Source organism: Oncorhynchus kisutch, linkage group LG15 (assembly GCF_002021735.2).
Source record: "Oncorhynchus kisutch isolate 150728-3 linkage group LG15, Okis_V2, whole genome shotgun sequence".
NCBI classification, from domain to species: Eukaryota; Metazoa; Chordata; class Actinopteri; order Salmoniformes; family Salmonidae; genus Oncorhynchus; species Oncorhynchus kisutch.
The window spans coordinates 58,182,745-58,209,448 of NC_034188.2; the positions used below are offsets into that span (position 1 = coordinate 58,182,745).

At 44.7% G+C, this 26,704-nt stretch overlaps 1 protein-coding gene across 1 annotated transcript in view; it reads left to right on the top strand.

Moving 5' to 3' along the window:
* The first annotated feature begins 952 nt into the window (after positions 1-952).
* Positions 953-26,704, top strand: part of LOC109905586 (delta and Notch-like epidermal growth factor-related receptor) — a 70,741-nt gene continuing 44,989 nt past the window's right edge. Inside the window, exon 1 of the mRNA XM_020503037.2 lies at positions 953-1,456. Coding sequence (XP_020358626.1) covers positions 1,157-1,456 — 300 coding nt within the window. The 5' untranslated portion in view covers positions 953-1,156. The remainder of the gene's footprint in view (positions 1,457-26,704) is intronic.

Below are 26,704 nucleotides of genomic sequence, written 5' to 3' on the forward strand. Positions count from 1 at the left end.
CACACCTGCCCAGACCCACCTACTCTCACCCCTATCTCCAGTGCCTGCACTACTCTCCACCACGTCCTCAATTACGTTCATCTCCATCGCCCACGGTCTTTCAATATTTAGATATTGAAGCATATGATTTTTCCATTGTCTTAACGAGGATTGGTTGATTTCAAGTTTAAGTATACGTTTCTTTCAAGGTAATTGACAGGAAGAGAATCGTCCAAACCATCGGGTATCTCACTGCACCCTCATATGACATGTCTTGAATAATGCAAACAGACGGATTAGAAGTACATTTTCGTTGTAATACTCCTGACAGCCAAGTTTCTATCTCCGCCCATAAGTTTTGGACTTAATAGCATTTCCAGAATGCATGGATTATTGAGTCATTGTACCAAGATCTGTTCTTCTTAAGTTTTGGTTTTCAAAGAGCTTGTCAGTTGGATTATTGCTCTGATTCCAGTGTAGCAGATGGAGATCTGTTCCCAGTTCCACTGTGGAATGTCTCTTATGTGGTGCAGCAAATACTCTGCATCATTCCAAATGTGAATTGTGACCAGCTTTATTTAGCTGAAACTCTGTGGTAAAACTAGCAGAAATGGCCATCTGTTTTCTATGAATATGATGTGGAATAGCCCCCCCCCCCCCCCCCCCCCCCCCCCCCCCCCCCCCCACCCAGCTCCAAGGAGGTCATGAATGATGAGTTTCCAACTAAGGTGTGTTTGTGTGCGTGCGTCCATGTCAAAATAAAATCAAACTTTATTTGCCACATGCGCCGAATACAACAAGTGTAGACTTTATGTGCTTCTGGATATATGTGCGCTGCTCTGTGTGTTTGTATGTGTGCGTGTGTGAGATAGGGAGGGAGAGAGAGAGAGAGACATAGTGTGTCATCACCTGTCGTCACTATGAATCAGAGCTGGGGCGGTAGCTAGCCCCCTTCCTCAGTCTCCTCATCAGCCAGTCAGCTCTCTCGCTCAGTAGCAGTGCACACAGCCAATCTACAGCATCCCTACCAGCCTGCGTCTTACATTCACACACTCTCCATTCAGCTCCCTCATCAACACACCGAGATAGCAGAGCGACCAGCAGCTTACTCACTAAGCCAGAGCTAAGAGGAACAGAGAGCAAGAGACAAATAAGTGATAAACATACATAAGAGAAGATGAGGATGCCTGTGCCCATGCAGCGCCCCCTGTACCTCCTCCTGCTTCTGCTGAGTGCCGGGGTTGGGGGTCTCTCCTCCCCCCTTGATCTGGAGCCCCCTGCTCCGGAGGCTGCTGCCCCGGTTGAGGCTGACCCCACCCAGGCCACTTCCCTGCCTGACCCCTGCGAGGGACGGCCCTGCCTCAACGGAGGCGCCTGCTCGGGCCAGCCCTCCGACCCGGAGACAGAGGACACTCTGCCCAACACCTGGGCTTACAGCTGCACCTGCACCTCTGGCTCCACCGGACGCAACTGTGAGGTGAGCCCGACCCACCTGCCTGTGTCTGTCTGTCTGTCTGTCTCTGTCTGTCTGTCTGATATTATCCTGCTTGGTTCTATTACATTTAGAATGTGTTGATACCGGTATAACATAATGTGCACCTCTCTTTCTCTCTTCTCCCTTGGAGATGGTTTTTAATGGGAGCATGTGATGTGAGCGAGACATGAAGAGGAGTGCTGTGTTGCTGTGGCAACAGGAGTAGAGAGGAGTGGGGAAGTAGGAGACGGGAGTGCGTATGATAGGAAAAAGAGATGGATCAGTACAGCAATACTGTGAGGCACAGATGTTTATGGCGGTTCAAGTGGTTCATCAGCCTGAGAACTGACGGTGTCAATGAAATACATTGAAATACAATCTTCAGTGTATTTGTATATGTGTGTGTGTGTGTTATCATAAGGATAGTAAAACAAGGACAATTTGGACAAGTGGGGACATTTCACAGTTACACACAAGGAGAAAGGCTATTTTAGATTTAGGGGTTAAGTTTAGGGTTAAGGTTATTTTAAGGGTTAGGAAAATAGGATTTTGAATGGGAATCAATCGTTTGGTCCTCACAAGGATAGTAAAACAAACATGTGTGTCTTAGCGTTGTGTGTGGCTACCGTGAATAAGCACTGTTGTGAGCGGAGTAGAACTTACCTACAATCGGGCCATTGATTCTATTATAGAGAACTGATATTTTTATTTATCCATTATTTTACCAGGTAAGTTGACTGAGAACACGTTCTCATTTGCAGCAACGAACTGGGGAATAGATACAGGGGAATGGAGGGGGATGAATGAGCCAATTGTAAACTGGGGATTATTAGGTGACCGTGATGGTTTGAGGGCCAGATTGGGAATTTAGCCAGGACACCGGGGTTAACACTCCTACTCATACAATAAGTGCCATGGGATTTTTAATGACCTCAGAGAGTCAGGACACCTGTTTAACATCCCATCCGAAAGACAGCACCCTACACAGGGCAGTGTCACACATTTGGATATATATATATTTTTTTAGACCAGATGAAAGAGTGCCTCCTACTGGCCCTCCAACACCACTTCCAGCAGCATCTGGTCTCATATCCAGGAACTGACCAGGACCAACCCTGCTTAGCTTCAGAAGCAAGCCAGCAGTGGTATGCAGGGTGGTATGCTGCTGTTATCAATGAATGTGCTCTCCTACGATTGATAGGGCTGTTATTCATTAATCATGACCTATTTCTATGAACCCATGGCGTTTTGACCCTCATTGAATTTTGTGACAATTTCTAACGATTCCTTACATCAGCAAGAAAATAACTTGACCAGTTATTCAAACAACTTTACCATCTTTACCAGTGATAGAGGTGATGCGCTTGAATAACTGACGCATGTGATGAAACATTTCTAACTGTATGACCTGAATGGGTGGGATTGTTTCCTAAGGAAAAGGCCAATGTCCTGGCTTCACATACCACTGGTCATAATGACCTCAATAGCAGAATGTGTTTTGCATTTCAATCTTACCTAACCCACTTTGTAGGATACCTCAAGGGGATTCAGAGTTGACTCAACTATTCACTGCATGTAGCGAATACTGCTTGTTGTTATGAGGTAGATAGCAATAGGATTCAGTCTGTAAGGCCCCTGTCTGATTTATTCAGGTGTAAGAGAGTGCATCCACAAACAGCAGCCAGCGTCATTGTATCTCATAACCAAACTTCCAAGGTGACTCTTTGCTGAGAACGTTGACAGCTACAAACCCACAGGTGGCAGGTAGGCCTCCCACAATCACAGCCTGGTCACAGGCCAATCTACCTGAAGAAAAGGGGCAGTGTGTGGAGGTGAGTGTGCTGTCTGAATGGCTGTGTAAATTGAACCAATGGGGATGGAACCCAGGTTTCCCATTTTCCAAACCAATGTCTTAACTATTACGCCGAGAGGAGGTCTTCAAGGTCCAAGGATGACATTTGGGGTCTCAGGCCTGATTCCAAATGACTTCTACTACATTCAGGATAGACTTTGCACCACCACCAGCAGAGACAGAACAGCAGCGGCCTTCTTAATTGGACATTCAGCCAGGGACCTTATCACGGTCTCCTTGGCTGGCCTTGTTTCCTTCTCCTGGAATAGAAATGGTGAGGGCAGCAGCGGTAGTTTGGTACTGTCGTAACCACTCCGCTCCTCAGCACCACAGGTCCGCCACTGCCAGCCTATGAGAGAAACACTTTGGGGAGTAACTGATTCTTCTCTCCCCATCCCACTCACCCCCTCTTTCTCCATGGCAACTGGAGCAGCAGTCAATAGGGATTTGGTAAATGACCTGTTTTGTCGGACGGACAGCGGGACACACTGGCTGTTTGCATCCTTCCTCCGTGCATCACACTCGCACCACAGATAGAGAGAGAGAGAGAGAGAGAGAGAGAGAGAGAGAGAGAGAATTGAAAATGTGAGATGGAAAGAGAGAGATCGATTGAGAGAGAGAAAAAGAGAGAGGGGGAGGTGGAGAAAGACGGATGGGAGATGGAGAGAGAGAGAGAACGAGAAAGCAACTGACAGTAAGAACTGTGAGGGAATCAGTCAAACATCCTATCCTAAAGGAATCATTTGTCAAATGAGCTCAAGAGTTTAGGAGACTAAATGTTTCTGTGCTGGAGAGTAGGAGGAGAAGAAAGTGAGATTTGACCTCCGAGGGTGTGCCATTGTTCGATAGTGTTAGAGTCAGTTAACCATCATGTCTCATCCTGAGCTGGTTCAGATGGGAGCTGTGAAAAGAAGATATCCAAGTCATTATAGTACTGTTCAGGACTGCCATATAGTGTGAATCAAGCTTGTTTGTTTACCTGAACATCTACCCATTCTAGTCTGATAGATGTGCTCTGCAATAAGTATGTTTGTCAGTGTCAGGGAGTCTGTAGAGTGTATCACCCCTTAAAGACAAGCCCACAATGAGCTCTTATTGGATTGTTCAGCCTTTCAGCATTATGAGATGGTGAATAGTGGATTGTTGAGCTGGGTTCACTTAATCTCATTTCTCTAGCATTTTGTGTTTACTATTACAAAGTATACCTCTCTATGAGGTCACTCACTTCCAATTATTCCTAGCGAGGATTTCGTTTGAGCTCTGCACTTTTCTGGAGATTGTGTGGTTTATCATAATGGGTTTTCATTGTGGTGGAATGGAATGGAAACTGTTTGAACTGTTTCAAGTGGCAGGTGGCTCTATGTATTCAGAACCACTAGTTAAGGGAGCTGCGCATCACAGCTTTAAAGGATATAGCTTTAAATATTTTTCTGAATCTCGAGGTTGAGAGCAGTTTGTACACCCCTACACTCTTAGAGTACACTCCTTTTTTGGTTCCTTTCCTCTGTGGAAAGGGTTTTGCATGAAAACAAAAAAGGGTTCTACCTGGAACCAAAAGGGTTCTACATGGAACCCAAAAGGTTTCTTCAAAGGGTTTTCCTATGGGGACAGCCGAAGAACCCTTTTAGGTTCTAGATGGCACTTTTTTTTTAGCACTCCCTCAACCCCTCCCAGCACCCATGTCTCCTCAGCCCCCCTCACCACCAGGGGAGCTTGTGTGTGTGGGTGGGGGGGTACCCTCTGCTATGCACAGGCCAGGGCCCTGCAGAATACTAACATGTGGTATGCTAGGAGAAGGGACTGGCCCGTGGTGAGTGGTGGTGGGGATCTGCTTGTGTCTCTCAGAGTCTCTGGGTTGCTACAGAGCTACAGCTTTTGTTCCAGCATTTCAGTGCCATGCAGTTAAGGCTAGCTCAAGGCACAACGCCACACAGCCCTTTAGTCTCAGTCTGAGCTGCTTTCATATCCCCTGCTTGTTAGGGGAGCAGAAAGATAGAGGCCACAAGGAATATGGTAATACCCACACAGCTTTTTATCCGAACACTGCAGATTGAGTACTCATTACAGTATTTACATGATCATTACAATACCATAGAGAGACTGTGGCACAGGGAGTTTACGGTGGTCTTTACCATCAGATCATAATGTTTGGATTAGAATTAATGTTGTTTTATTCCATTGCTGATAAGGCAGATAAGACTGCTTCCAGTCTGAGAGAGAATCAGCAGGTTGAACAGGAGATGGTCATGCTCACTCTCTCCCCCTGCTGGTCAACTGTGGTTTGTATGTGTGTGTGTGTTTCTGTGTGAGTGCATGTGTGTGTGTTTATTTGTGATTGTCTGGTCTGTGTGTGTGTCTGTGTGAGTGCATGTGTGTGTGTTTATTTGATGTCTGGTGCGTGTATGTGTGCTTGTGTGTGCTTGTGTGTGTGTTTATTTGTGGTTGTGTGTGTGTGTGTGTGTGTGTGTGTGTGTGTGTGTGTGTGTGTGTGTGTGTGTGTGTGTGTGTGTGTGTGTGTGTGTGTGTGTGCTTGTGCTTGTGCTTGTGCTTGTGTGTAAAGTTTGGATGTGTGGAGAGTGCAAACTGTCTCTAAAGGTGTCAGTTCGGCTGGCACCTAGCCGAAGTCGGTTAAGCGAACCGAACAAGTCTGCTTGCAGAAAAAGCGGCAATAGTACTCTTTGTCCATTCTGAGACGCCATAGCCAGTATACACTTCCTCACAATAGTCAGAATGAATCTAAGATAATTCAAGAAATGTGTCATTCATTTTGACGTTTTTGCCAAGGAGAACTTAGTCACACAATTTTAGATCTAACTAAGGTGTTTGGTGCAGTATTTCTCAATAAAAAAATGTGCATCATCTCTCATTGAATCACAACAAGGACTTTATTGAATAATCTCTACTATTGATCAATCACTGACGAAAGGGCATAGACTTTGGCTGCTGACTTCAGCTATTGACTTCAGCTGGCCTGTAGAAAACAATATGTATGCCCGAAACCCTTACCGAAGTCCAAAACAGGTGGGAAGCATGCATACACTTTAGGGGGCTGAGCATGCATCTGTGGGGGGCCCCTCACCACTTGGGGTCTACCCGTCAGGAAGTCCAGTATCTTGTTGTTGAGGGAGGGGTTCAGACCCAGAGCACTGAGCATAATGATGGTATTCCTCTTGTCTAGGATGGGGCAGAGTGCAGCGAAATTGCGATTGTGTTGTCCGTGGAACTTTTTAGGCGGTATGAAAATTGCAGTGGGTTCAGTGTGTTAGGTAAGGTTGATGTATATAGTCGTAGTATCCCACCTTAACATTAGCAGCAGGGAGCATAAGTCCTACTGTCTGTAAGGCAGACGGACAGTTCTGGACTGAAACATCTCATTCTGCAGCCCTGCAGCACTGCAAACCATCTCACCCTGTCACTCACCCATTTGTCTTACAAGAAATAGAACAGCAACATGGAACATTCTAGACTACAGCACCCCTTGGGTATTCTACTCTCGTTGTCTCGTTCTTTAAGTTTTCTTCCTTGCATTTCTCCCTCTTGCCTTCTTTATCTGAGTTGTATCTCACTCTGAAGTATTGTATCCCCTCTTTTTTTCACTCAACCGGGTTTGTTTAGTTTGGCATATAGAAGCTCATATTTTAGTGAGTCATTTTCTATATACATCCTGGTAGCCTAGCGTATGGGCAGAACAGAATCAAATCAAATGTATTTATATACAGAGCCTTTCCGTTCACCTTCACACTCCTGGGCCAGACTACACTCAATCATATGACCCACTGAAGAGATGAGTCTTCAGTAAAGACTTAAAGGTTGAGACCGAGTCTACGTCTCTCACATGGGTAGGCAGACCATTCCATCAAAATTGAGCTCTATAGGAGAAAGCCCTGCCTCCAGCTGTTTGCTTAGAAATTCCAGGGACAATTAGGAGGCCTGCGTCTTGAGACCATAGCGTACGTGTAGGTATGTACGGCAGGACAAAATCAGAGAGATAGGTAGGAGCAAGCCCATGTAATGCTTTGTAGGTTAGCAGTAAAACCTTGAAATCAGCCCTTGCCTTGACATGAAGCCAGTGTAGGGAGGCTACCACTGGAGTAATATGATCAAACCAGAGTAACACAGAGGTCCTTCACAGTTTTATTTGAGACGACTGTACAACCATTAAGATTAATTTTCTGATTCAACAGAAGATCTCTTTGTTTCTTGGGACCTAGAACAAGCCTCTCTGTTTTGTCCGAGTTTAAGGGTAGAAAGTTTGCAGCCTTATGTCTGAAACACAGGCTTCTAGCGAGGGCAATTTTGGGGCTTCACCATGTTTAATTGAAATGTACAGCTGTGTGTCATCCACATAGCAGTGAAAGTTAACATTATGTTTTCGAATGACATCCCCAAGAGGTAAAAGATATAGTGAAAACAATAGTGGTCCTAAAACGGAACCTTGAGGAACACCGAAATTTACAGTTGATTTGTCAGAGGACAAACCATTCACAGAGACAAACTGATATCTTTCCGACAGATAAGATCTAAACCAGGCCAGAACATGTCCATGTAGACCAATTTGGGTTTCCAATCTCTCCAAAAGAATGTGGTGATCGATGGTATCAAAAGCAGCACTAAGGTCTAGGAGCACGAGGACAGATGAAGAGCCTCGGTCTGATGCAATTAAAAGGTCATTTACCACCTTCACAAGTGCAGTCTCAGTGCTATGATGGGGTCTAAAACCAGACTGAAGCATTTCGTGTACATTGTTTGTCTTCAGGAAGGCAGTGAGTTGCTGCGCAATAGCTTTTTCGAATGGAAGATTGGAATGGAAGATTCAATATAGTTTTTTATATATTCTGGGTCAAGGTTTGGCTTTTTCAAGAGAGGCTTTATTACTGCCACTTTTAGTGAGTTTGGTACACATCCGGTGGATAGAGAGCTGTTTATTATGTTCAACATAGGAGGACCAAGCACAGGAAGCAGCTCTTTCAGTAGTTTAGCTGGAATAGAGTCCAATATGCACCTTGAATAATAAACATAAAATGCCTATATCTACTAGTGGAAGGATAGTCAAGAAGATATTTCAAGGATTTTTCACACTTGAGTACAAGTTCATAGATCAAGGAAAGCATAAACATTCAGATTTAGAAGAATTGTTATGTTATTAATGCTGGTTTCGAAGAGCCTGAAAATATACAATATCATCAATGCAGTATCTGTCAGCGATCTGTCAGCGAATACGATGGATTCATTTGTTTAACCATCACCAATCATCAATAATCTCATATTCAGGGTGGTGTCCTCTTGATGTGATGTTTCCCATATTTCTCTGAAGAGAAGAGCACTCACTTGGCCAAATGCTCATTTCCACATCACACATCACCTTCCCTTTTGATCTTGATCTTTGATCTTGTGGCTGAGAGAGGTCTATGCATATGGATGGGGTGATTATGGCCAACATGGCCTTCATTGCCAACCTTAATAGGCTCTGTGGTGTTGAGCTACAATAAGCCGAATCCAACCTGGCAACCTCACAACCCATCCCAATATGACCTGGTTGCCAGACTATTATTCAATGACAAACGTTCGGAGAGTTGGCTAAAAGCACCAGCTGATCTGGAACTCAAACACCAGCCTATCCTTTCTGATCTCATCCTCTATTGGTGCTGTTGTCAGGTCAATGTCAGTTCGGGTGAGGGATGGAGGAGGACTGAAGAGAAGATTACTCTTTTGTCTGTTGTCATAGGACACAGACATTTGTCTTTTTGCTCTGTCCTAGATTGAGAAAGGCTCTTTTGCCAGTGTGTTTATGTTTCTGCTGTTTGTCTGTCCTAAGTTCTATTTATATCCTCTATGGCCCTAGGCTTTGCGTCACAAGGCTGGGGGTAAAACACATACTGCTCTTACTTCTCAAGTATCCACCCTCCATCCACCATGGTCATTAGTATACATGCCTCCTAATAATTAGCAGTCATATTGTGGTTACCTATGTGTGTGTGTGTGTGTGTGTGTGTGTGTGTGTGTGTGTGTGTGTGTGTGTGCGTGTGTGCGTGTGTGCGTGTGCGTGTGCATTTGCGTGTGCGTGTGTATATGTATGTTTGGAGGATAAGGATGGAAATGTGGAAAGACTGATACCACCAGCGAGTGTGTGTCTTCATCATCTGTACTTTTACCCTTCGTTCTTCCAGGGGAGGGTGTCTCTTAGCAACAGTGCAGCCAAATCCGCCTGCCGTCTCCACTGAGTTATAGTTTACACACACAGACACATAGACGGGCATCCAGACACACATACTGATCTAAGCCACAGACACAGTTTATCAGCGTAACAGCATTTAATGAGGCGGTGTGGGATGATACCCAGTATGTTCTGTGTATTGGAGTAGTCTTGAACAGCTTGCTGGGTCCCTGAGACACTAAACGGGGGCTTAATCTAAAGGAGGCCTGTTGTTTTACCTCAGAAAGCATGACTCCATCTGCAATGTCGATGGCAACCGATGACAGAGGCCCCCTGAGGAGACAGACAGACAGAAAGGCAGGCACGCAGACACACACTATATATATGCCATTTAGCAGACGCTTTAATCCAAAGTGACTTACAGTTGTGTGTGCATAAATTTTACATATGGGTGGCCCGGGGAATTGAACCCACAATCCTGACATTGCTAATGCCATGCCATATCAACTGAACCATACAGGACCACAAGGGCAAGCGGGCAGACAGATACCTTATAACAAGTGGAACGGCATTGTTGTTCAGTTGAAGTTATTTTTCTGATTGGTATGATCTAAAACTACACTTTGGTTCGTTTAACATATTTTCGATAAAATTAGTCTAGAATCAAATAAGGAATTTGACAGATGAACGTAATCTCTCTCAGAATAGTTGGAGGGGTGGCCAATTGTTTGTTAGTTTTGGCCACCAGTGACAGTGAATGTCATTCCAGGCAATTTGTTCTGTATTTTTTTATTTTGTATGATTATATGTTCCCTGCCAGCACTGAATCTTAAATGATATCCGCGTAAGTACTGTGATACTAAAGAACCTGGGAAGCTTTCCATTGTTGGGATAGTCACCATTTGTAACCAGTTAATATGAAAGTCTTATGTAAAGAAAGTGCAGTCATTACTTCATGTTATGGAACAAACTTAATATCTTGATTTACAGGAAATGTGTTTAATTGCTTGTAACCCAACTAAAGATATGTGGATAGATCACTTCCAAAGTGACACATTACTTAGGTTGTGTGTATATACACTGTTACAGATACAGTTATCCTGTGTGTGTGTGTATCCTGTGTGTGTGTTTCTTTTCTCTCCTTCTCCCCTCACAGGTGAAAATCATCACTCCCCAATCAGTCAACAATCAATCATCAATCAGAAGACACACCTCCTCCTATTTCCTACCCTATCACAGTTCCTCCCCCATGGTTTAAAAACCCCATCATTTGTTTGCTCTATAGCTCAATCTCTCTGTAAATGCCATGTCTGTAGGTCTCTGTGTTGCACTCTCGCGTTGTGTCTTTACCTCTCTTTTGTTTGAGCACCTCCATAGCACTTTGTCATCACCTGTGAGTATTGTTTTTGGTTATGGTGTTTGTTTGTTGCTGGTGGGAAAAGGGGGAAACCAAGACAAGTCACCCATGGGCATACACTACCCGTAGGTGAACTTTGTTAAATACACTAGTTAGAACTGGGCGGACCACCCACTGTATTTTTGGTTAGTTAGCTGTTAAAGTAGGCTAGTCTAGTTTAGGGGTGTTTTTGTATATTTATTGTTTCTTTCCTTGGGTCCAGCTCAGCCCCTTTTCTTGCTCCCCCCCCATTACCGTGTGTTTATAAATAAACCTGGAGTTTGACGGTAGATTTCTGTTGTCGTGGTTATTTTGTTCACACTTTTACTTTGTCACAATAATAATTTGCATGAGTTATGTTCCGGGTCTCATTACCATCCCCCCCCCTAGACTGTCGGGCCAAAAGAGATTCGTAACATACACTCTGGACAAAACATTAGGAACACCTGCTCTTTTCATGACAGACTGACCAGGTGAATCCAGGTGAAAGCTATGATCCCTTTTTGATGTCACTTGTTAAATCCACTTCAATCAGTGTAGATGAAGGGGAGGAGACAGGTTAAAGAATCATTTTTAAGCCTGAGACAATTGAGACATGGATTGTTTATGCGTGCCATTCAGAGGGTGAATGGGCAAGACAAAAGATTTAAGTGCCTTTGCACAGGGTATGGTAGGAGGTGCCAGAGAACTGCAATGCTGCTGGGTTTTTCAAGCTCAACAGTGTCCTATGTGTATCAAGAATGGTCCACCACCCAAAGGACATCCAGCCAACTTCACACTGTGGGAAACATTGGAGTCAACGTGGGGTGGGGTGGGGGGGTGCAATGTTTTGTACACTCAGTTATGTCCCAAATGGCAGTCTATTCCCTTTATAGTGTGCACTGCTTTTGGCCAGAGCCCTATGGTCCTTAGTGCACTATATAGGGACTAGGGTGCCATTTGAGATGTATCCCGTCTCTAACTCAGCAACCTTGCACAGGCCACAAACTCCACTTCCACAGTCCTCTGTAAAGTAAATTAAGCATAGAAATGGCTTGAGGATGTTGGAAACCAAGCTTAGATAATATAATCAGAGCCGCCTGCAGATCAATGTGATCTCCCACCTGGTTTTAGCTTTTTACCAGCTTTTTACCAGGACTGGGAGAAGTAGTTGGCATTGAATCATACAGTATATTTGGTTTTAACATTTAAAAAAAATGCAGACCGAGAGACAGACAGAGCCCCTAAGACAAGAATACAGACAGGCAGGCCCCCTAAGACTGACAGGAATAGGAAGAGAAGTGTCTGTGTTCCCCTCCCAGTGGGTGTGTTGTTAGCCCAGGGTGCTAACCAGAGTGATTAGATAGCATTAGCAGCTGGGTCTCTGTGCTGACTGGGGAGGGGGGCTAAGGAGCCCTGGGGAGGGTAGGGAATCTCTGTCTGAGTCCAGCGTCCCCTGCTGTATAGGAAGCCATCACTTTACACAAATGATGTATATAAACCATATATAATACTGTATATACATTGCTCTACATACAGTGCCTTGCAAAATTATTCATCCCCATTTCATATTTTGTTGCATTACAAACTGTCATTTAAATGGATTTGGATTTCATGTAATGGACATACACAAAATAGTCCAAGTTGGTGAAGTGAAATGAAAAAAATAAAAACCAGAAAAGTGGTGTGTGCATATGTATTCCCCCCCTTTTCTATGAAGCCCCTAAATGAGATCTGGTGCAACCAATTACCTTCAGAAGTCACATTATTAGTTCAATAAAGTCCACTTGTGTGCAATCTAAGTGTCACATGATCTGTCACATGATCACAGTATATATACACCCATTCTGCCCCAGAGTCTGCAACACCACTAAGCAAGGGGCACCACCAAGCAAGCGGCACCATGAAGACCAAGGAGCTCTCCAAACAGGTCAGGGACAAAGTTGTGGAGAAGTACAGATCAGGGTTGGGTTATAAAAAAAAATATCCGAAACTTTGAACATCCCACGGAGCACCATTAAATCCATTATTAAAAATGGAAAGAATATGGCATCACAACAAACCTGCCAAGAGAGGTCCGCCCACCAAAACTCACGGACCAGGCAAGGAGGGCATTAATCAGAGAGGCAACAAAGAGACCCAAGATAACCCTGAAGGAGCTGCAAAGCTCCACAGCGGAGATTGGAGTATCTTTCCATAGGACCACATTAAGCCGTACGCTCCACAGAGCTGGGCTTTACGGAAGAGTGGCCAGAAAAAAGCCATTGCTTAAAGAAAAAAATAAGCAGTTTGGTGTTGGCCAAAAGGCATGTGGGAGACTTCCCAAACACATGGAAAAAGGTACTCTGGTCAGATGAGACTAAAATTGAGGTTTCTGGCCATCAAGGAAAACGCCATGTCTGGGGCAAACCCAATATCTCTCATCACCCCGAGAACACCATCGCCACAGTGAAGCATGGTGGTGCCATGCTGTGGGGATGTTTTTCATCGGCAGGGACTGGGAAACTGGTCAGAATTGAAGGAATGATGGATGGAGCTGAATACAGGGGAATTCTTGAGGGAAACCTGTTTCAGTCTTCCAGAGATTTGAGACTGGGACGGAGGTTCACCTTCCAGCAGGACAATGATCTTAAGCATACTGCTAAAGCAACACTTGAGTGGTTTAAAGGGAAACGTTTAAATGTCTTGGAATGGCCTAGTCAAAGCCCAGACCTCAATCCAATTGAGAATCTGTGGTATGACTTAAAGATTGCTGTACACCAGTGGAACCCATCCAACTTGAAGGAGCTGGAGCAGTTTTGCCTTGATGAATGGGCAAATATCCCATTGGCTAGATGTGCCAAGCTTATAGAGACATACCCCAAGAGACTGCAGCTGTAATTGCTGTGAAAGGTGGATCTACAAAGTATTGACTTTGGGGGGGTGAATAGTTATGCACGCTCAAGTTTCCTTTTTTTTCTTTCTTTTTTTTCTTAAAAATGTTTCTTATTTATTGTTTGTTTCACAGTAAAACATATTTTGCATCTTCAAAGTGGAAGGCATGTTGTGTAAATTAAATGATACAACCCCCCCCCCCCCCCAAAAAAAAAATATATTTTAATTCCAGGTTGTAAGGCAACAAAATTTGAAAAATACCAAGGGGGTGATTACTTTCGCAAGCCACTGTACAGTACAGGGATATCACAACATTCCTCACCAGGTGACATGAACAAGTAAAAACTCCAAGCCTTAAGTTTTAGATGTGTAGAGCATTCTTCCTTCCTTCCTGCATATCTCCACAGGATGGACAAAGCAATCATGATACTTTCCTTTTTTTTTCTTATGAAGGAACTCATCAAAACTCACCTAATGAATCTAAATATAGTGTGTCTAGTTTTTTTTGTTTACATCTTACATCACCAGTCACTTCCAGCCAGAAGGGGTATTTCCATAGTCATCATCATTTCTAGAACCTACTCTTTCCTTTTATTGTTGCCTGACAACATGGTCATGACTTATAGTTGATGATTATTGTTAACAAAAACAGCTGCAAAGCTATTGGATGTCATTTGAAGCTTTCATTGTCTAAAACCATCAAATACAGTGGTACATGAGACACCCTTTCTCCCTTAGGAGACTGAAAAGATTTGGCAGGGGTCCCCAGATCCTCAAAAAGATCCTCAAAAAGTTCTACAGCTGCACCATAGAGAGCATCCTGACCGGTTGCATCACCTCCTGATATGGAAACTGCCCTGCATCTGATCATAAGGCACTACAGAGGGTAGTGCGTATGGCTCATCACTGGGGCAAGCTTCCTGACATCCAGGACATACAGTTGAAGTCAGAAGTTTACATATACCTTAGCCAAATACATTTCAACTCAGTTTTTCACAATTCCTGACATTTAATCCTAGTAAAAATTCCCTGTTTTTATTTCTTTCATCACATTCCCAGTGGGTCAGAAGTTTACATACACTGTCATGACTCCAACCTAAGTGTATGTAATCTTCCGACTTCCACAGTATATACTAGGCATTGTCAGAGGAAAGCCCAAAATATTTTCAAAACTCATAGACTGTTGTCTCTGCTATCGCACGGCAAGTGGTACCGGAGCGCCAAGTCTAGGACCAAAAGTCTCCTTAACAGCTTCTACCCCCCCCCCCCCCTTTGTTTTTACACTGCTGCTCGCTGTTTATTATCTATGCATAGTCACTTTACAAATGACCTTGACTATCCTGTACCCCAGCACATTGACTCGGTACCGGTACCCCCTGTATAGAGCCTCCACATTGACTCGGTACCGGTACCCCCTGTATAGAGCCTCCACACTAACTCGGTACCGGTACCCCCTGTGTATAGAGCCTCCACATTGACTCGGTACCGGTACCCCCTGTATAGAGCCTCCACATTGACTCGGTACCGGTACCCCCTGTATAGAGCCTCCACATTGACTCGGTACCGGTACCCCCTGTATAGAGCCTCCACATTGACTCGGTACCGGTACCCCCTGTATAGAGCCTCCACATTGACTCAGTACCGGTACCCCCTGTATAGAGCCTCCACATTGACTCGGTACCGGTACCCCCTGTATAGAGCCTCCACACTGACTCGGTACCGGTACCCCCTGTATAGAGCCTCCACATTGACTCGGTACCGGTACCCCCTGTATAGAGCCTCCACACTAACTTGGTACCGGTACCCCCTGTGTATAGAGCCTCCACACTGACTCGGTACCGGTACCCCCTGTATAGAGCCTCCACATTGACTCGGTACCGGTACCCCCTGTATAGAGCCTCCACATTGACTCGGTACCGGTACCCCCTGTATAGAGCCTCCACATTGACTCGGTACCGGTACCCCCTGTATAGAGCCTCCACATTGACTCGGTACCGGTACCCCCTGTATAGAGCCTCCACATTGACTCGGTACCGGTACCCCCTGTATAGAGCCTCCACATTGACTCGGTACCGGTACCCCCTGTATAGAGCCTCCACATTGACTCGGTACCGGTACCCCCTGTATAGAGCCTCCACATTGACTCAGTACCGGTACCCCCTGTATAGAGCCTCCACATTGACTCAGTACCGGTACCCCCTGTATAGAGCCTCCACATTGACTCAGTACCGGTACCCCCTGTATAGAGCCTCCACATTGACTCAGTACCGGTACCCCCTGTATAGAGCCTCCACATTGACTCAGTACCGGTACCCCCTGTATAGAGCCTCCACATTGACTCAGTACCGGTACCCCCTGTATAGAGCCTCCACATTGACTCAGTACCGGTACCCCCTGTATAGAGCCTCCACATTGACTCAGTACCGGTACCCCCTGTATAGAGCCTTGTTATTGTTATGTACATTTGTTTTGTTACTTTTTGATTGATTAGATTTTTTAAACTTTAGTTTATTTAGTGAATATCTTATTAACTCTATTTCTTGAACTGCATTGTTGGTTAAGTGCTTATAAGTAGGGTAAGGTCTACTACACCTGTTGTATTCGGCTCATGTGACAAACAATTTAATTTGATTTGAAAACTTGGGTAGCCTTCATGGGGTGAAGGCATGCAAATGGCCATGGGAGAGGAAATATGCCCCACTACTATCTCTATTGACTGATCTTTCATCCTTTCACATTGCCCTAGCTCCCTCAATATCTAACCGCTGCGTTCTTCTTACTGTAAGGGCTGCAAAGAAAAGAGAAACAATCATAATTGGCAGTACAAATTTGGTTTGACACAGGGAACAGAATGTTCCGGTTCTATGTTTCCATGACATCAAGCTGAGGCTTAACAGGGCTCTTTAGGGGGTCTTTTTACTGGCTGTCAGGCAGCAGGGAGGTGTAGGTATGTAGGTCAGAGTGAACAGGCACCTCATATATCAAGCACCATGGTGCATGAAATAGATCTTCACTCAGGAGAGCCAGCTGTGTTTGGCTCTCCTCCATGTGGCAGAGGAGCTCTGGGAGGGAGTGACTGGGCATGAATGTGTGTTGACTGTGTGTGGATGCTACATACTGATTAACTGTAATGAACAGGATACTGTTCCCATTCTCCCTCTCTCTCTCTCTCTCTCTCTCTCTCTCTCTCTCTCTCTCTCTTACACACACACACTCAGTCGTGTACAGCTAACCTTGTGGCGACACACAATTCAGTCCCATTCAAAATCCTATTTTCCCTAACTCATACGCTTACCCTAACCTTAACCCAAAAACCTAACCTTTACCCTAACTCTAAACCTAACCCTAGCTCCTAACACTAACTCTAAAACTAACCCAGCTACTAACCGTAATTCTAACACTAAAACAGCCAGGGAGATACCCGTGACGTCACGGCGCTATGCAATCCCCTGAGAAACACATCAGCCTCCTCCGCCTGGTATAAATAGAGCACTGCTGACAGCCCACCCCTAAACTCCTCCTCTCATATCTCTCTTCCTCTGCTCTCTCCCTAACTCCTCGCTTTCCCTTTGTCTCTCTCTTACACTGTTACCTCTCTCTACCTTCTCTCTCTACCTCTTTCAGGTCTCTCTTTCTCCTCTTTCATCCTCTTCCGTCTCTCCTTCTCTCTTTCATCCTCTCCCGTCTCTCCTTCTCTCTCATGCTCTCCCGTCTCTCCTTCTCTCTTTCATCCTCTCCCATCTCTCCCGTTTCTCTTTCATCCTCTCCCATCTCTCCCGTCTCTCTTTTATCCTCTCCCATCTCTCTTTCTCCTCTCCCGTCTCTCTTTCATCCTCTCCCATCTCTCTTTCTCCTCTCCCATCTCTCTTTCATCCTCTCCCATCTCTCTTTCATCCTCTCCCATCTCTCCCGTCTCTCTTTCATCCTCTCCCATCTCTCTTTCATCCTCTCCCGTCTCTCTTTCATCCTCTCCCGTCTCTCTTTCATCCTCTCCCATCTCTCCCGTCTCTCTTTCATCCTCTTTCATCCTCTCCCATCTCTCTTTCTCCCCTTTCTCCTCTCCCATCTCTCTTTCATCCTCTCCCGTCTCTCTTTCATCCTCTCCCGTCTCTCTTTCTCCCCTCCCTTCTCTCTTTCTCCTCTTTCTCTTTTCCCTTCTCTCTTTCTTCTCTTCCGTCTCTCTTTCTCCTCTTTCTCATCTCCCTTCTCTCTTTCTCCTCTTTCTTCTCTTCCGTCTCTCTTTCTCCTCTTTCTCCTCTACTGTCTCTCTTTCTCCTCTTTCTCCACTCCCTTCTCTCTTTCTCCTCTACTGTCTCTCTTTCTCCTCTTTCTCCTCTCCCTTCTCTCTTTCTCCTCTTTCTCCCCTCCCGTCTCTCTTTCTCCTCTTTCTCTTTTCCCTTCTCTCTTTCTCCTCTTTCTCCTCTCCCTTCTCTCTTTCTCCTCTTTCTCCTCTCCCTTCTCTCTTTCTCCTCTTTCTTCTCTTCCGTCTCTCTTTCTCCTCTTTCTCCTTTCCCTTCTCTTTTTCTCCTCTTTCTCCTCTCCTGTCTCTCTTTCTCCTCTTTCATCCTCTCCCGTCTCTCTTTCTCCTCTCCCTTCTCTCTTTCTCCTCTTTCTCCTCTCCCTTCTCTCTTTCTCCTCTTTCTTCTCTTCCGTCTCTCTTTCTCCTCTTTCTCCTTTCCTTCCTCTTTTTCTCCTCTTTCTCCTCTCCTGTCTCTCTTTCTCCTCTTTCTCCTCTCCCTTCTCTCTTTCTCCTCTATCTTCTCTTCCGTCTCTCTTTCTTCTCTTTCTCCTTTCCCTTCTCTTTTTCTCCTCTTTCATCCTCTCCCGTCTCTCTTTCTCCTCTTTCTCCTCTCCTGTCTCTCTTTCTCCTCTTTCTTCTCTCCCGTCTCTCTTTCTCCTCTTTCTCCTTTCCCTTCTCTTTTTCTCCTCTTTCTTCTCTCCCGTCTCTCTTTCTCCTCTTTCATCCTCTCCCGTCTCTCTTTCTCCTCTTTCTCCTCTCCTGTCTCTCTTTCTCCTCTTTCATCCTCTCCTGTCTCTCTTTCTCCTCTTTCTCCTTTCCCTTCTCTCTTTCTCCTCTTTCTCTTTTCCCTTCTCTCTTTCTCCTCTCCCGTCTCTCTTTCTCCTCTTTCTCTTTTGCCTTCTCTCTTTCTCCTCTTTCTTCTCTCCCGTCTCTCTTTCTCCTCTTTCTCCTTTCCCTTCTCTTTTTCTCCTCTTTCTCCTCTCCCATCTCTCTTTCTCCTCTTTCTCCTTTCCCTTCTCTATTTCTCCTCTTTCTTCTCTCCTGTCTCTCTTTCTCCTCTTTCTTCTCTCCCGTCTCTCTTTCTCCTCTTTCTCCTTTCCCTTCTCTTTTTCTCCTCTTTCTCCTCTCCCGTCTCTCTTTCTCCTCTTTCTCCTTTCCCTTCTCTCTTTCTCCTCTTTCTTCTCTCTCGTCTCTCTTTCTCCTCTTTCTTCTCTCCTGTCTCTGAACCATATTTAGGCAGCCATATTCTGTGGGTACTTTGTGGGTGATTGTTTCTGTGTCTGTTTCACCACACGGTACTGTTTCGGTTTTTCACGTTTCGTTTATTGTTTTGTACTGTTTTGGTTTATTCATTAAAATCTACTATGGACACTTACCACGCTGCATTTTGGTCCGATACCTGCTACACTGCTAAATCAGCCGTGACACTTTCTCTCTTTCATCCTCTCCTGTCTCTCTTTCTCTCTTTCTTTCTTGCACGACCTTGCTCCCTTTCGCTCTCCTTCCCCATAGTTATACCTCTTGATCCTCTCTATTGTCTGGTAATCTACATGTGTTTTTTTTGTTGGAGGGATTGTGGCCTAATTTGTGGTGATCTATTGGAGGCGTAAGGGATCCTTACATAAGAATGTTTTACAGCATATGTGTGTTATTTATAATGGGGGTTGATTTATCATGCTCATGATGTCTTTCGCGTTGTGATGATGAAACTCTAGAGCGTGACAAATTAGGAAAGAGGGGAAGAGAGAAAGTGAGGGGGGAAAAGAGGAGGGAAGAAGGGAGACAGGACACAAGGGCTGGTATTGATACAACAAGACAGGTGTGAGTTTCCCCCTGTGTTTGAAGGTGTTTGTGTGATTTCCATGGATCAGATTTTGAAGTACGTCCTTTGATGCCACAGACCAGGGGGCTCTGGAGGAAGTGAGTGTGTGAGGGTGGGCCAACGCTTTCATGTGCAGAAATTACATTGATGGAACCTACAATCTATCTGGAATATTAAAGCTGATCTACCTCCCCTGAAGTTTTTCCTAATCGAGTCATGTGGCCAAACTCCTGGCCCTATGAATATTCAATATCCCCCCACCCAGATTGGGTCTGATGCAGCAGCCTTACAGTGTGGTAATTGGTCTTTGTCATCTCTCTGGGTGGGTTCTCTTTAGGATTTGAGATTCTATTTTGGAATGTTATTTTCTACTTGATCTCACCCAAGTTCTCATAGTATATGACAGGTGTCAGTCTCGTCAATCACCCGGACAAAGACAGACTCTGATGGAGTCTGAAATTATCATGCTTTGACCGCAGACTAAAGGAAGTCGACAGGAATCTTTGCCAAAAAGACTTGTTTCTCTTCTAGTATTAACTCTGTCTATGTAAAGTGGAGCGGTTGTACATTACAATGATGATTGCTTTCACTAGAGAATGTATGTCTGAGATTCAGATGGGACATGATGTTGGCTGTGTCATGAAAGACATGAAAAGGGACTTGAAGTTCGGTCAATAGATCTTCGGTCTAGGCCTTCATCAGACCTTCATGACCTAAAGAGCACCAATGTTCAGGCTGATTGTGTGTGTGTGCCTGTGTGCCTGCTTGCGTGCGTGTGTGCCTGCGTGCATCATTAGTGGTATACTGACCTGTCGTATTTTACATCTATGCATCCTTTTGCTCCTTAAGAGTTACTGTCCATCGGAGACAAGACCCAGGTCTGTCGGTAGTGAGTGGTTTAACACTCCCTCCTCTGTCTTCCACTTGACGTCTCTAATAACTCACATCTCCGGTCCTGTCTGGTCTGGTTTCTGGAACACTGAATCTAATAGAAGAAGCTGCTTGACCTCCAACTGGAATGTTCTGGAACGTTCTCCTAAAGTTCTCTCAATGTTCCCTTCCAAAGTTCTCTATCACATTTGAGAACGTGTGACTAATGCGGTTCAAATCCAGGTCTCCTGCATGCCCACAACAATGCTTTAGCCTGCTAAACCAAAGCCTAGGCCAAAAAACACAAGCTACAGAGGATATGTTGAACTGCATGATGGAAAACACTGAGGCTAACATACTGTACCCTATGAGGAAAGACATGTTGTTCTTCTGGTGTCCTACATATAGCTGTTGTGCACAGTGCACTGTAGTCTGTAGCCTGTACTGTAGCCTGTACCCTGTACTGTAGCATGTGCTATAACCTATACTCTAGTCTGTACTGTAGCCTGTAGCCTGTACTGTAGCCTATACTGTACCCTGTACTGTAGCCTGTAGCCTGTAGTCTGTACTGTAGCCTATAGCCTCTACTGTAGTCTGTACCCTGTACTGTAGCATGTACCCTGTACTGTAGCCTGTAGCCTGTACTGTAGCCTGTACCCTGTACTGTAGCCTGTACTGTAGCCTATACTGTAGCCTGTAGCCTGTACAGTAGCCTGTATCCTGTACTGTAGCCTGTATCCTGTACTGTAGCCTGTAGCCTGTACAGTAGCCTGTAGCCTGTACTGTAGCCTGTAGCCTGTAGCCTGTACAGTAGCCTGTAGCCTGCAGCCTGTACTGTAGCTTGTACTGTAGTCTGTACTCTAGCCTATACCGTAGCCTATACTGTAGCCTGTTCGGCTTTTTTACCTGCATCATGAGATGACACCATCCAGAAAGCATCTTTTTCCCCAGTGTGCTAGGTTTGCTTATGCTCCATCCCTTACAGTTTATTATTTATTTTTTCCCCTCTATATTTAACGGAATCCTGTTCATTCTCGGAGTCACTATCCCAATTCAAATCAAATCAAATTGTATTTGTCACATGCGCCTAATACAACCGGTGTAATGCTTACTTACAAGCCCTTAACCAACAATGCAGTTTTAAGAAATTACCTAAAAAAAGTAATAGATAAAAGTAACAAATAATTAAAGAGCAGCAATAAAATAACAATAGGAGGCTATATACAGGGGGTACCGGTACAGAGTCAATGTGGAGGCTATATACAGGGGGTACCGGTACAGAGTCAATGTGCGGTGGCACCGGTGTTGAGGTAATTGAGGTAATATGTACATGTAGGTAGAGTTATTAAAGTGATTATGCATTGATAATAACAGAGAATAGCAGCAGTGTAAAAAAGGGGGGGGGGGTGGGATAATGCAAATAGTCTGAGTAGCCATTTGATTAGATGTTCAGGAGTCTTATGGCTTGGGGTAGAAGCTGTTTAGAAGCCTCTTGGACCTAGACTTGGCGCTCAGCTACCGCACAGCAAGCGGTAGCTGAGAGAGCAGTTTATGACTAGGGTGGCTGGAGTATTTGCCAATTTTTAGGGCCTTCCTCTGACACAGCCTAGTATAGAGGTACTGGATGGCAGGAAGCTTGGCCCCAATAACGTACTGGGCCATGCACACTACCCTCTGTAGTGCCTTGCGGTTGGAGGCCGAGCAGTTGCCACACCAGGCAGTGATGCAGCTGTAAAACCTTTTGAGGATTTGAAGACCCATGCCAAATCTTTTTAGTCTCCTGAGGAGGAATAAGTTCTGTCGTGCCCTCTTTACGACTGTCTTGGTGTGCATGGACCATGTTAGTTTGTTGGTGACGTGACGTGAAGCTCTCAATCTGCTCCACTACAGCCGGCCAATCGATGAGAATGGGGGCGTGCTCGGTCCTCCTTTTCCTGTAGTCCACAATCAAGTCCTTTGTCTTGATCACGTTGAGGGACAGGTTGTTGTCCTTGCACCACACGGTCAGGTCTCTGACCTCCTCCCTATAGGCTGTCTCATCCTTGTCGGTGATCAGGCCTACCACTGTTGTATCATCGGCAAACATAATGATGATGTTAGAGTCGTGTCTGGCCATGCAGTCATGAGTGAACACGGAGTACAGGAGGGGACTGAGCATGCACCCCTGAGGGGCCTCCGTGTTGAGGATCAGTGTGGCGGATGTGTTGTTACCTACCCTTACCACCAAGTGGAGGCCTGTCAGGAAGTCCAGTAACCAGTTGCAAAGGGAGGAGTATAGTCCTAGGGTCCTTAGTTTAGTGATGAGCTTTGTGGGCACTATGGTGTTGAACGCTGAGCTATTCAATGAATAGCATTCTCACATAGGTGTTTCTTTTGTCCAGGTGGGAAAGGACAGTCTGGAGTGCAATAGAGATGGCATCATCTGTGGATCTGTTGGGGCGGTATGCTTATTGGAGTGGGTCTACGGTTTCTGGGATAATTGTTGATATGAGCCATGACCAGCCTTTCAAAGCATTTCATTGCTACAGATGTGAGTACTACAGGTCGGTAGTCAGTTAGGCAGGTTACCTTAGTGTTCTTGAGCACAGGGACTATGGTGGTCTGCTTGAAACATGTTGGTATTACAGACTCAATCAGGGACATGTTGAAAATGTCAGTGAAGACACCTGCCAGTTGGTCAGCACATGCTCGGAGTACACGTCCTGGTAATACGTTTGGCCCAGCGGCCTTGTGAATGTTGACCTCTTTTAAGGTCTTGCTCACATCGGCTGCGGAGAGCGTGATCACACAGTCGTCCGGAACAGCTGATGCTCTCATGCATGTTTCAGTGTTACTTGCCTCGAAGCGAGCATATAAGTTATTTAGCTTGTCTGGTAGGCTCGTGTCACTGGGCAGCTCTCGGCTGTTCTTCCCTTTGTAGTCTGTAATAGTTTACAAGCCCTGCCACATCCGACAAGCATCGGAGCCGGTCTAGTACGATTCGATCTTAGTCCTGTATTGAAGCTTTGCCTGTTTGATGGTTCGTCGGAGGGCATAGCAAGATTTCCTATAAGCTTCCGTGGTTAGAGTCCTGCTCCTTGAAAGCGGCAGCTCTACCCTTTAGCTCAGTGCGAATGTTGCCTGTAATCCATGGCTTCTGGTTGGGGTATGTACTTACATAATTCCACTTACCTGACAGAACAGCTTCATTAGTGTGTGTTTGTTTGTTTGTGTGAGCATGCTTGTGACGTGTGACTGACTGCTTACGCTCCATCCCATAGCAGCCAAAACGAGAGAATCAACAGATTGGTGTGAAGGTAGTTATCAGATTCCACCATGTTGTGTGGGGGAAGACAGGGAGGAGGAGGGGAAGGGATGGTTAGCGAGAGCTCTAATGAAGATGGGACAAAACAGCACTAGTGTGAAGGTGGCAGGGGAGTGCTAGAACAACAGCACATCAGCTCTTGTGTTGTACCGAAAAAATGATACATTAATTGGAGAGCATGCTGTGTGTTTACTGGCCATATGGGACCAATGTTGATGACTGAATAGGCCTGATTGTAACTCCTAGAGTTCTGTGATGAATGATGTGGCAGCTCTGTCGATATGAACAGTGAACGCTAGAGGACTCTGGTGAATAGTACTGTAGATTGGTTCTATACAGTGGGATTTTTGTGATGAACGGTTGTGAGGGGGGTGCCCAACTGGAGACTCTCTCTAGCTTGGACTGTTACTCATTTATCCATGCCACACCATCACTCTTAGTTATATATTTAAGCAATAAGGTACAAGGGGGTGTGGTGTATGGGCAATATACCACGGCTAAGGGCTGTTCTTAGGCACGACGCAATGAGGAGTGCCTGGATACAGCCCTTAGCCGTGGAATGTTGCCCATACACCACACCCCCTTGTGCCTTATTGCTTAAATATATACCTCAGAGTGATGGTGTGGCATGGATAAATGAGTCCATATACCACAAACCCCTGAAGTTCCTTATTGCTTAAATATATAAGTCCTAATGATGGTGTGACATTTTTTGTAACCTTTATTTAACTGGGCAAGTCAGTTAAAAACAAATTCTTATTTTAAATGACGGCCTAGGAACAGTGGGTGAACTGCCCTGTTCAGGGGCAGAACGACAGATTTTTACAGATTTTAATGCACAAGGACCTCTACTCCGACAATTAATCCACACATAAAACGGCCAACCGAATCGTTTCTAGTCATCTCTCCTCCTTCCAGGCTTTGGTGATCGCATTCTATTTTAGCCCTTGGAAACTAGACGCTCGTTGGCGTGCGAATGCAGTGTGGGTGCAATAATTGAATAACATAGATTCCTACATTTATTTTGCGAGCACGTTTAACTCTCATTACATGCTGACCAGACCTGACACGTCGCGTGCGCAAGCATCGCAAAATAAATGTAGAAATCCATGTTATTCATGTCCATGTCTGCGACGCCAAGGACTTAAATAGAACTCCTTTCTATTTCTGACACAGATCCCTCTGAAAGTCCTACCTCTCCCACTTCCTCATTGTTTGATAGAAGTCGGTTGTCGGTTGTCGTGGTAATACAATGAAAGTTTAGATGCTAATCACTATATAAATTCAAAGATGAAAAAGCCTGGAAGGAGGAGAGATGACTTGAAATGATTCAGTTGGCCGTTTTATGTGTGGATTAATTGTCAGAGTAGAGGTCCTTGTGCATTTCAGGTAAAATAACAACTCAATGTTTATATCCCAGGACAAATTAGCTAGCAACAGCAAGCTAGCTAAATAGGAAAAATTAGCTAGCAAGTGCAAGCTAACTGGCTAAATTGCCATACATGTTTAATGCTTTTCGACCTGTCCCCAAATTAATGTAATTGGTTCAGAGTTTTGATATTTTAACCTGCGTGTATGCACGATAGCGTACGATGGCGCACACGCGCAGCCGGTTTGGGTTCCTGATAATGGAACTTATATTTGATAATGGGATGTATATGTTTAAATTAATGATTAGAAATTCCACCCTGAAATCAAATGAAATTGATTCAAATCATAAAACTATTCTTAATGGTGTGTGTAGTTTTAGTCAGTAAAAGTATAATTAATGATGTGTGTAGTTTTAGTCAGAATTAGGGTAAAACAATATATCTGTACAATATATCTTTATAGTATCTTAAACACAGACTGTCTGAGCAGAATTCGGTTCCGACCTGGCTATGAGAGATTTGGAGGAGGGCAGGGAGTACTTCTCATGGTCTCCCTAATCTTGGGGGAGGACAGGGAATGCTTCTCACGGTCTCCCTAATCTTTGTCGGCTGGGTAGTGATACAGTATGTGCGTAGGATACCTGCTGTTTGTGTGTGAAGGTATGTGCGTAAAGGAGCCAGTATAAAATGGATGGTTTTGTACAACGGACTGGGACGTCCTCGTGAATAAACATTTTGTCTATTGTAGCTGGGACTCTGTCTGTTTCATTCAACTATAATCTTACAAATTCTGGGTTGCAGACTGAGCAGTTTGATTGAAGTTCCGTTTATGAACATTGATAACATAATTCACGTAACAGTTCCGAAAGACATGTCTGCGTGTCTGCATACAATCATGGATGTGTACATGCATTTTCACATTAGATAAAGCCAAATATACAGTGCATCGGGAAGGTATTCAGACCCCTTGACTTTTTCCGAATTTTTTTCCACATTTACATTACAGCCTTATTCTAAAATGGATTACATTGTTATTGAGAAAAAATGTACTTTCAGTGCCTGTGATAGGTGGTTGTCCCATCTAGCTATTTTAAGATAAATGCACTAACTGTAAGTCGCTCTGGATAAGAGTGTATGCTAAATAACTAACATGTAAATGTAATGCCTTGTCTTTTTCTGAAGAAACAACTATAACAATGTAACACTAGCTGTAACACAATGTAACACCACCTCATGTCACTATTCAGCCTTTCACAACCCACATTTACATTTCTCATTTTCGTCATTTAGCAGAGCGACCAGGGTTGGGGAGTAACGTTACATGTTAAGGATTACAAAAAAAAACTGTAACTGTAATCTGTTACTTTACCATCAATAATATTGTAATCAG